At 37.5% G+C, this 12,455-nt stretch overlaps 1 protein-coding gene across 3 annotated transcripts in view; it reads right to left on the minus strand.

Annotated features, from left to right (window-relative positions):
- The window catches only part of Epb41l4a (erythrocyte membrane protein band 4.1 like 4A), a 237,591-nt gene that overhangs the window by 76,694 nt on the left and 148,442 nt on the right, over positions 1 to 12,455 (minus strand). For all 3 annotated transcript variants that reach the window (XM_070036044.1, XM_070036043.1, XM_070036045.1), the window contains 2 exons: positions 1,571 to 1,662; positions 138 to 215 (listed from right to left, as the gene is read on the minus strand). In XM_070036044.1, the coding sequence (XP_069892145.1) occupies positions 138 to 215; positions 1,571 to 1,662 (170 nt within the window). The remainder of the gene's footprint in view (positions 1 to 137; positions 216 to 1,570; positions 1,663 to 12,455) is intronic.

Consider the following 12,455-nt stretch of genomic DNA (forward strand, 5'->3'; position numbering starts at 1 on the left):
CTTTAACAAACTGCTACAGTTACAAAGCATGGAAGAAAGGAAACAAATCACACACATCATGATGCATGTCTGAGGGCAGCTGAATTAAATACTTATTTACATGCACAAACTCCAAAGGGAGGAAAAATGTCATTTACCTGTAGCGGTGCTTATAACTTATGGATCCAAATTTGCTAAGTTTTCTTGACAATGAATTTGATTCTGTTTCCGGCATTCTAATTTTTTTTAGGAAAAAAAAACTTCATAAACACAGATACTTGTACAACATCTAAGCATAAAGCTATTTAGAAAATACAGCAAAACTAGTCAAAATATTTTAACAAAACTAATCAGAATACTGTATTTATTCTAAATATTGGCAAGAAATGATAAGCAATTACTAAGAGAATACCTGAAACAGCGCTATAGCTTAGGATGTTATTTTATATGTATAATAATATCAAATACTCAACTCATACCTCTACAGAGCATTATATACATATGTCTTTGCCCTAGGAAGTTTTAGCTGTAACTCAACTAATTTCCTCTGCTTAAATTGATTTTCTCACATTATGATCTCCATGGCAGTTAATCACATTAGACACAGTACTTCATTCATTTTTATAGTATACTCCAGTATTTTCCTGTTTTAAAGGGCATTTTTAAAAAATATTATTTGGCAGTACTGGGTTTGGAACTCAAGACATTGAAATTGCCCCTCTACCGCTTTGACCACATCTCCAGCCCCTCTTCATGTAGTCTATTTTCCAACAGGGTCTCTAGCCTCAGATGGTAATACCCTCCTATCCCTGGCCTCCTGCCTAGCTGGAATCACAGGCATGCACCACCATGCCCAGCCCTCATGTCAGGGTACTGTCAATAGATAGACTCACTGAACTAAAGGCAAAGGCTTAGATTTGCTTTCTGGGTCACATCCTTCCCCTAACACAAATCATATGAAGGACACTGGTGATTTGATAGAATATTTCTCTCCTATACCAGAGAAATTGCTCAACCTAAAATAAATAGAAATAAGAGAAAGAATCTAACCTCGGTCCTTTTAAAAAATAATAAAGACTGTTTTACCTGTTAAATTCTTATTTTATCTTTACAATGTAAGGACATGAAACAATGAAGATGGTGTGTTGATAAGCCAATTTTCTGACTTCATCTTACCTAAGGCTCTTTCCCCATGTCCCCTGCCTGTGCACACTGCATATAATTCCTGCATTCTGCTCCTCCTTTCCAACAATATAACACATCATCCTAGTTGCTGTTTCTCCTCTCTTCTCAGCAGTTCCTTTCCTCCAAATCCAGGGAAGGTCCAGAGCTCAGCTTTTAGCTTTCTAATTTTCCTTTCTTATCACCATTTCCATGGTAATCTCATTCGACCCCTCTGTCTAAATTGCCTTCATCATTCTAATAAGCCCTGTGCTGTGCCACAAAAAATTAAGAGTCAAAATAGATTAATAAAAAGGAACATCTCTACAGTTGTTTATAGACAGAACAAAATATTTGCTATAAAAAGAAACACTATTTTTATTTATTAGAACAGTGTACAAAACTGTCCAGTACAGTATACAAAACGTACCTAAAAAATGTATGATGTTCTACACTGCACTTCCAGAGGTGCTTGCAAGCGGTTTTACTTCGAGCTTCAAAAAAGAATGAGGTTTCGTTGCACTGAGAGGCAGAGAAAAAGAAAGAATGAGTTATTGACCATAATACTTTTCAGATGCCTGCCCTCCTGTAGGTAAAAAAAGTCAGCAGAGAGATTATTATCACATAAAACAAATAATTATCTCTTGGTAATGATTTTTGGAAAGCCACATTAAAATCACTTTCCATTCAGTCTTAGCCCAACATTTTACCTTCTACTTTTGCATCACCCAACGGCTGAATAACCCTGGTGATAGCACTGGACTCCTGAAATTCCTGCCATCAGAAATGGCCCCTGATGAACAAAAATCACAGACTGTGGAATTCAGCCCTCAATAAAAAGATATTCCTATAAATCCAGTCCTTAACTCTGCTACTTTCAGGGAAGTACAGGTCATACTAAAGCTGATGTCTAACGAGCCTCAGGAGAAATCACTGGAAAGAGGCATGCCACTGCAGCATAACCTGTGCAAATTGAAAAAACTCAGAACCCAGCTTCTCCATTTTACCTCAAATTACCAGGCAGATTAAATTAAATGATAAGATAGCATCGAGTGTCACATAATGAGGATATAATAAATCTTAGTTATTTTAATCTAGCTGTTTATTTAATTATTTTAATCTAATATATTGAATATGTAAGAAATTGCAGACATATTAAAGTTAATCCTAATTTGGCAGAAGATATTACTTTTAAGTTACTAAACAGAAAACCAAACAAAATACAGAATGAATGCCCTAACAATAAAACCTATGTTCTGGGAAGTGCTATAACTGCTCATTTCATTTCAAATTTAAAAACCAAACTCAAGTCTCCAACACGGCAATTCTTCTGGAATGAGCTTCCTCTAGACTTATAAACACTAAACTGTCAGGGCAGGGGATCATTGAAATGATTTGTCCTCCACTTTTTAACAAGGAAAGAACATTTATATGCATGAAATTCCTCCTAAGAGCAATTGGAATGGCACTGTCTAACCGAAGAGCTACTTGTAAAATGAAGAGACAGGGTGGAAACAAAGCCAACACACTCAGATTACAGTAAAGCTGTCTGGAATTCCAAAATTATAGGAGGATGAAATTTAGGATTATTCTCAGGTGTTTTTTTTCTTGTTTTTTTTTTTGTTTGTTTTTGGCTCGAATGTTTCTAACTATTAAAATACAGCAAATGGGAAAGCAGCAGGGGGATTTGGCTGGTGAGGGAATGGACACTAAGCAAAGGCTGAGTGGGTTGGGGTACCTAGGGAATGCCAAATGGGCTGCTTAGTTCTACTGACACTGGATAGCACACTGGGCATAAACAAGAGGGCTCAGGAAGGGAGAGCAGAATGTTAATGGTAAAGTGGCAGCAAAGTGCTGTGAGGGTGCAGAGAAGGGGGCAAAACAAGACAAAGGTCAAACGGTCAAATGGGCTTGAAAGATCACTGCATTTCATGGTGACTTTGGTGAAATGAGTAGAAATTTTAAAATTAGAGATGAGGAAGCAAAGTCAATGAATTCACAGGAAGATATCACATGTTTCTTGCAGGGCAAGGTAAGAAAACCCAGGATTCTGTCCAGAGATGAAAATATTCAAAGAATAATCTGTTTTCCTTTAAAATAGATATGATATATGCATAGTAGTAAAGCAAAACTTTCCAAAGTTGGTGCATAATGACTGACACAAGTCAATCTCCCCTCTACCACTGTCTCAAGTCCCTTCCTGAATCTACTCTACCACAATTTATATTACAGGGCATTAGATAATCCTAAACATAATACATAGGCCACTCACCTAAAACTAAGTCTGCTTGTGAAGGCATTCTACCAGAAAAAAATTGTCAAGACAAAGAAAGAACACAGACAAGCTGTCCCTCCCTCCCTAACCACCACCTCCTCACACACAGAGACTTGGCCACCACCCCCTCTCTCTCTGCAACAGGATGTACCAGGTGTCACAGGACACACTGAGCATTACCACTGTAAGAAATGATGGCCACAGATAACTTGTCTGGAACACATAAACTTTCATATTTCAGCAAAATCACTCATAGATAAGGTATAATTAAATACCAAATACAAATTGTCAAAAGAGGAGGAGAAACTTAAAAGCTTTCAATTTTCAATACAAAATGAGATCGATCTCCTCCAAATCTCATGCTCCCATTGGGCTGGTTTGCACTTTCCCTTTCATGCCAATGTCTGTATTCTTTTATTTTTCAAGTAGAAACTGGTCACAGTTTAATTTAATTCTTAATACACATTCTTAAACTACCATCACTTAATGGAAGGATAAAAGGCACTTTTTAATTCCAACCAGAATTAGGCTTTTCTGTTTCTTTAGGTACAAAATAAAGGAAGTAAAGAGCCTCCCACAGGCCTCTTAATTCTTTCTGCCATGAGCAAATGCAAGTATGAACTCATTCTCTATTTACAGGGCTTGAAGACAAACTGCCCACTTTTCCTCTCATTATTGGTGGAGAGATCCAAATGCCAAAAGGAGAATTAACATAAGCAATATAGGAGCCAGGTATTCTGAATAAATTCTGTATACTTTTGCCACACACACACACATACTAACTGTTGGCATGAATGAACTGGCAGGACATTTCACATGTCTCTTTCCACCCCACCCCTCCCTTGTTAAGCCTTTTCCAAATAGACATGGCCCTTAGCATATTTCCACTCACTCAGCCAGAGATGAGCAGCTGCTTAGCTAAAGAAGCTCATCACAAAAAAAAAAAAAAAAGAAGCTCATCACAAGCCATTGCTAAAGTACCTTGCTGTCCAAATGGCCAAAGGCTTGCTTTTTTTGCAAAATTATTCAAATATCTTTATAGCTGTGGTCATTTCAAGCCAGAAGCAAAGCTATTTTCTGAATGTACTTTTTAATTTTATCAATGAATCATGCTAAGGCTTTTATAATTCAGATATCTTGTGAATATCACTGTCTTCTGAGTCTTTATATACACTTGGATCAAGCCTTCTTTTTTTTTTTTTTTTTGTCAGTTGTGGGGCCTGAACTCTGGGCCTGGGCGCTGCCCCTCAACTCTTCAGCTCAAGCCTAGTGCTCTACCATTTGAGCCATAGCACCACTTCCAGCTTTTTCTGCTTATGTGGTGCTGAGGAATTGAACCCAGGGCCTCATGCACGAAAGGCAAGCACTCTACCACTGAGCCATCTTCCCAGCCCAAGCCCTCATTTCTATTATTTCTACGAATCTAGGGGTTATAGAATATCCACCAACTCCCAACTGAACTCCCTCTGGTCAGTCTCTTTACCTGTCTTTGCTGGCTATGATTCTCTTGGCAGGATTAAAGAAATGAATCTACATTTCCCAGCATCTCTCACAAGTACCCCCCACCACACACACACACACACACACAATGAAGAGTATGTAACCAACTGCAAAAGGCATGGTCACTCTTTATCCCACTACAGCCCCTCACAAGCTGATGTTTTTGATACAGATCCTCCCTACCACATGTAATCCATGTACTTTATCTGGTCTCTCCCTACGTCTATTTTGGGAAGCAATCACAGCTGGACGCCCAGCCTTTCTCAGCCTCCCCAATATTTTTTTAAGGGAAAATGAATTTTATTTTATTTTTTTTATTGTGAAAATACTGTACAGAGGGGTTACAATTACATGGGCAAGATAATGAGTACATTTCTTATCAAGCATTGTAGCCTCCTCCTTTGTTTCCCCTTCCCCTCCCTACAGCTTCCCCAATATTAAGGAGATGAATTATTGTGTATTTCACCCACATTCAAGGTCAGGAGAATAGTCAAGGTCCTATACCCAAAGTATACACCATGTGGGTTATTATTCAGGAACCAAGGAGATCAGTACTTCTAACAATGATAAGAGGCAATCATCATATGAATACTTGAAGATCGATAGCAGACAGGATTCCTATTCATGTTCCACTGAGGTGGGGGAGGAGGGAGCAGCTAAAGAAACAAGTCCCAAGTATTATGGAACTTTTGCTTTTTTTTTTTTTACAGTCAATCTATACAAGACTTACACATTTACTATTATGAACTCTTTAACTTACTTTAGGCATGGGTGGGAAAAAATAGATGCCTAATAAATGACTACAACAATGTTCTTAATTACTGACAAAGCAAGAAAAGCAAGCAGTGAAACAAGGTGGGGTGGGTGTATTCTTTAACTGGAGATAGATACCAAAAGAGGTATTTCTGTATTTTTATCTTGTTGCCTATAGGCAACAAGTTCAAATTCAGCTAACCAATTCAGTGCTTCCTGGAAAACAAAGCTACTAGCTTTGTTATTACCTGGGAGAGTAGGTCAGAAAGCAATTTTGGAACACTGAGGATATATTATTCTTACAAGCTTTGTATTTGCATAATGCTCTCAGAGAATAGTTCTTATGAGTATCTTCTAATAGAGGCCTAAGAGGTTCTGTGGTCCATAAACATGGGAAATGACGGCTATACCTTTTCACCTTTCAATGTGGCATTGTGCTCCATGACTCTCCATTAGCTGGAGAGGTAGTGGGTTGTTTTGCTAATTAATTTGGACTCAAAACTGTTTTCCACAGAAGTGTATTTTAAATACTCTAGAAAAGATGGTGGTATATATAAATACTGTTCTATACATGTACATACACGTATCAGTTATTAAGTTCTTTTGAAAATACAAATACATTTTAACTGAGAATCACTGAACACTTCAGCATCACTTAAGAAAATAAAATTAGTTCCCAGTCTGTAAGTGTATTTCATAGTAGAAATAAAAACAGGAACTGGGTATCATACATGTAATCTTACCTACTGAGACCAGAGGCTGAGATCTAAGGATCACAATTTGAAGCCAGCCTGGGCAGGAAAGTCTGTGAGACTCTTATCCCTAATGAATAACACCCCGCCTCCCTCTCCCTCCCCCCCCCCCCCCCCCCGTTAAAAAAAAAAAGCCAGAAGTATTGCTATGGCTCAAGTGGCAGAATACTAACTTGAGCAAAACAAGTTCAGGAGCAACGCCGAGGCCCTAAATTCAAGCTCCAAGACCAGCACAAAAGAATAAGTACAAACAAGAGAAATATTATAGTATTTGTCAGATGTGTGGATTTCAAAATACATAATAAATGGGTAATCATTTTCTGGATGAATAAGTTAATTTGTTGATAGATAAATTTCCTCCTAGTTCAGTGAACATAAATTACAAAAGGCAAAGGATGTGTTAGATTATGCTGCTTCTCCTCTTATTTCTTTTCCTCCACAAAATTCAAAAAGAGAATAAGCTCAAGTAAGAGGAGGGTCGTAAACAGAAAGGAGTGAAAAGCGGTGAATATGGTCAAAATATTTTATGTATGCATATGAAAATGGACCACTGAAGCTTTCTGGGATTGGCTTGGAGAAGGGGGAGAGGGGAGGAAGAAGAATGACAGAGTCAGAAAAATTCTCATCAAGATCTATTGTATACACAAATGGATATGTTAAAATGAACCACCCTTATACAAATTGATGGTAATAAAAAATTCTTCTTTTAAAAGAAAGTAAAAGAAAATGCGAGCCAAAACATTAAATAACAGTTACATCAGATTTCAGGAAACTTTGGAAAACTATTATATTGAGGTTTCTTCCTAATTGAAAGAATTCACAGATGGAAACCTAGGGATCCAGATGGTTTACTTTTGTTACCATTTCTACTCTATCACTCCTTCATCTGCTCTTTAGAGGAACTATAATATTTCCAAATATCAACATTTCCCTCTCATAAATGTAGATTAAATTTTGTTTTTAATGATAATTAAGTTTTATTTCCTTTCTTACAAATGTTAAAGAGTCTCATAAATATTGTTATGCTTGTTAAATGAAGGTATATCTGGTTAGGACCCACTGCTACTCAATTTAAACTTTTTTATAGGATGATTTCATTCCTTCTAAGCATAATTATGAGCAAATACTTTCTGAACAAATGGCCTATGTGTTTTAGTTATTAGGAAAGTCAACAAAACACACCATCTAGTGAAGATCTCGGCTTCCTTCCTGCCCTGGCATAAGATGGTCACAGGACAAGCCTGGCGAGAACAAGGTGATCCCACAGGACTTCCTGTGTAAGATTCCAGTTGTTCAGAGGGCACACCACCAAAACAGTCCCCATGCAAAGGCATGGACTGGGTTCCTATTACATATCTGACTTCTCACTGGGTGATTTCAACCTCTCAACAACTCTGTAAAAGAATTCTCATTCTGCAGATTTTAAAATGTAGATAAAATGGTGCTCAGTGAACTGTCCAAAGTTAGATAGTAAAGAGGACTTAAACCATGTTACCTGACCAGAACCCTAGTAGTTTATCACAAGAATTTCAACCAAACACCAGGACACAAATATTTCTAAGAATAGTTGGAGGAGGGCAATTATTAAATCTATAGTTCTGGTATTTTCATATAGTATAGGTGGAAATGCTAAATGGTACTACTATGGGAGGAAAGTAGGGCAGGGAGATGAATACAGAAATAACAACAAAAAAACAACCTACATATGCACTTACCCTCTGACTAAGCAAAACCACTCCAAGGAACTTACTGCACAGACTCCTCTCTAAAAATATATATGTATGGTTGTTGAATGAAGAAGAAAGTATAAATGCAAAATATTGAAATCTACCTAAGTATTCAACATACATAATTGGTTGAATAAAGTAGGGAATCTACACTCAATGGAGCCTGCAAAAAAACACAAATGAAGAACCAGTGGCTCAGTGGTAGAACTTGCCTTTCATATGCAAACACTGGATTCAGTGAAAAGGAGTGAGAGAAGAGAAAAGAAAGAAGGAGGGAATACTCAATGAACTGATAAGAGAAAAAGATGGGGAAAAGATGCAAAGGACATAATAAATACATATGTATTTATTATGTATTATATGTATTATATGTATTATGTAATATGTATTATGTATTATACGTATTATATGTATTATACGTATGCAACTTCCAGAAGAAAGAAGAAAAAATGCTTCTGTGTATAAAAAGAAACACAAGAAAAATAAACTAGAAAACAGTAAAGATTCACACCTACAAGGAGGGAGAAAAACAGTCCTGAAGAAACACGACACTTCTCTGAGTGTGTCTTTATTGTCTAGTTTGACTTTTGGATGCATGCTAATCTTTTACCTATTCAAAGTGTACAACTAAACAAGTAAGAATGTGAAAGGAAGGGAACCAGAACTGAACATTAACTGAAACAAATAAACTTAATTTTGAGTGAATAAACAGCCACAATAATGAGGAAGGAAGGAATGAAAAGAGAAAAGGAGGGAGGAAGGGGGAAAAGGAAAGATGGAGGGAGGGTGGAAGTTTTGAACACAGTACAGTAGAAGCTCTTAGTCTTGGCAACATAGTGTATGTGGGTGAAAGAACTGCAAATAATTTTAGTGGTTTAGCCAAAGTGGTTCTGAAATTTGATATGCATTTTAGATCTAAGTGAATGAGTCAATGTGTTACTGTTACTGGGAGCCAAGATTTTCATGGTCAAAGAAAGAACATAAAAACATGAAATGAAAGAAGGCAAGAAAGAATCCTGTGGATATGAGGTATGTTGTGAACTCAGTATTTCTAAAATATTCATGAGTATGTGTATGTTCAGCTTCACATGCACAAATATGTGCATTTGTGTTTGTAATTATGTGAAGTGTGGGCTAAGCTTGTATATAAGCATAAAGATTGCCTCATGCTGTCTATTTGAAAAGGGTAGGTGGCCAAATTCTCCCAGCAGTAATGACTACACCCAGCACAGAAACTACAACCATTCCCCCACACAAATGAACCAGGGCTCCTTAGAGACATGGCTGATACCAGGGTAGGAGAGAGAGAGATACAAAATGCACCTGAAATACCATACTATAGCAAAAGGGAAGAAGTACACAACTAATGATGGACAAAAATCTAAAGGGCACAGGGACTAAAGGGACTTCTGTTGACCAAATCTAGAACAACTTGCAAATAAAAAGTTAGGCACATCAAGCAGAAAAGGTCAGATAATGTGATGTTAGGAAAATGAATCCTTAGATATGTATTTAAATGTTTTTTTTTCTTTCATGCATTTGTTTCTAACGCATTTATAAGATTATTTCTTTGTTGTTTTGTATGTCCCTCCCCCATAGTATAACCCCTGCTTTCACTATATTTTATGTTGGTATAATTTGTGGAGGAGAAGGGGAAAAACAAGTCATTTAAGGATACAGGTGGACCCATTGCAAGAATGAGAAGTACAAGTTGTTATGTCGAAAAAACGAACTTTACAACTTTGGGGGGGGGGGAGGATAGGGTGGGGGGCGGGGGAGGCTGGGAAGGGATGTTAAGGGTAAACAAAGGAGGAGGCTGCAATTCTTGATAAGAAATGTACTCATTATCTTGCCCATGTAATTGTAACCCCTCTGTACAGTATGTTCACAATAAAAATAAAAATAAATAAATAAAAAGTTAGGCACAGTAATATATCAGAAACCATGAAAGGCAAGGATTAACAAAGGAGGATGGATATGGTGGAAGCATTGTTTGTATGTACAAAAACAGAACAATGAAACCCACTGAAATTGTTTGAAGGAAGGTAGGAAGAGGAAAAGAAAGAGGAAAAGGGGACGGGGTGTGCCTGATAGGAATTCATTGTCAACATCCATGGAAATATCAGAATAAAATCCCTTTCTGTATAACTAATATAGGATGATATGAGTGAACTGAATGGGGAAGGAAGGAAGGAGGGAAGGAGGGAAGGAGGGAAGGAAATGAAGGAAGGAAGGAAGGAAGGAAGGAAGGAAGGAAGGAAGGAAGGAAGGAAGGAAGGAAGGAAGGAAGGAAAGAAGGAAGGAAGGCAGGCAGGCAGGCAGGCAGGCAGGCAGGCAGGGAAGGAGGGATGGATGGAGGGAGGGAGGGAGGGAGGGAGGGAGGGAGGGAGGGAAAAAAGGGAGTAAATGGGTTAACATCTTCCCATGGTACATAAGACTGAGGTCTAGAATTCATCCAGTGTGAGACCAGAATCTGTGACACAAACTACTATAAACTACTAACTACCCTTGTCCCCCATGTCCATAACAATACTGCTTCAATTTCTCATCTTTCCTGCCTAAATTCTCAGCACAGCCATCAGAGAACTGAATCCTGATCTGGAAGACCTTATACAATCAATGTGCATTTCATTGTCAAATATGGTGGCCACCATGCCCAGAGCTAAGGTATCTTCATAATGTGAACACATATTCTCATAATGGGACCTGGGGTGATTTACATTCTCTGAAGTTAATCACCCTTCCCATACTGTCATATTTCCAGCACCATGAAAATAAGTAAAATGATAATGCCTTCTATCCTAAGTCTCATAGGGCGAATTCCTTACTTCTAATGTGTCATCTTAAAAAGCCACTGTATAATTATGAAAATCAGGAATTTAACACTGCTTTCGCTACCATCATGTCATTCTCAGACATGCTCCAAGTTTTAAGGATTACCACTGCTGACCTTATGGTCTGTCCAGAAAGGTCTGTCCAGAACCATGGCACTGAGCTGCTGAATCTCTAGACCACATGCTGAAACAGTTTCTGGTCTCTTGATGACAGTTCATTGTCTTTAAAAGTTTCTGGGTAATCTTCCTTAGAAATCCCACAAATTGTATGTCCACTATTTTCTCATGATTAGGTTTAGATAGCAGTTTGTGGGGATTTTTTTGTAAGGATTATCATAGCAGCCTGCTATGTCCTCAGAGAACTGTATCATATCTATCCTAGTATTATTGCTGTTAAATTTGATTACTTGGTTATGATACTGTCTTATACTTTCCAACACAATAAATTTAATAACTATCATATGCCAAAAATAGATAAATAAATGAAAGAATCTCTGCTTGCAGTGGAATCCCAAGGGCTGGGTGATAAATACAGAAGGAGTGGGGAAGCTAGACAATCAGCCCTGTGCAATTAGTTTAGTAAAAGATCAGATCAGGCAAGAACTCTCAATGAATGTTAAATACACAAGGAAACTCTGACAGGGAGTGCAATATTTACCATGGTTGTCTGTATCTCCTCCACAGACTACTCACTAGCTTCAAGGGAAGAAAGTAACAACAACAACAACCATATATACAAACCAGGAAATACATAGTGGAGAAATCAGGTAACACTGTGACCACATAATCAAACTTATTAGCCAATAAGGGGTAACACATTGCTATCATGTGCCTCCCAGTGCAGCTAGACAGCATGGACTTTGGTGTGATCACAAGGGGAAATAGAGAAATAAAAGTTAAATTTTAAAAAAAGAAATGAAAAGCTTTCTACTTTAGGACTGGATTCCTTTGAAATGTCAATATATAAAACAAAGAAATTCTATGCGAATGTTCCAGATTAAAGAAGGCTAACTGAATTCTATACTGTTTAGGGAGATGCGATGAGGACATTTTCAGGTCAACCAACAAAACTGGAGGAGAGTTGATAGACAGTCAAAGTGTGATATTGATATGAATTTATTAAGTTGATTAACAACACTGAGGTGCTACCAGAGAGCAATCTTATTCTTGGGAAATACATACTACAGTCTCGAGGGTCTATTATATGGATAGCTTACTCTCACATGGCTTAGAAAAGAATTGGGTGTGAATGGAAAGAGAGAGAACAACTTATTAAGGCATGGAGTAAAATGTTAGAGCAAGTAAATGTGGAGGAATTGGACACATTTTCTTTGTAATATTTGGAATTGGACACATTTTCTTTGTAATACTTGAGCATACTACTTTTTTATAAATGTGGGATTATTCTCAAATTAAATATATGTGTGTGTATGTGTGTGTGTGTGTGTGTGTGTGTGTGTATTTATATCTTATA

The sequence above is a fragment of the Dipodomys merriami genome, unplaced genomic scaffold, assembly GCF_024711535.1.
Source record: "Dipodomys merriami isolate MVZ:Mamm:240054 unplaced genomic scaffold, mDipMer1.0.p SCAF_27, whole genome shotgun sequence".
In the NCBI taxonomy this organism is placed as follows: Eukaryota; Metazoa; Chordata; class Mammalia; order Rodentia; family Heteromyidae; genus Dipodomys; species Dipodomys merriami.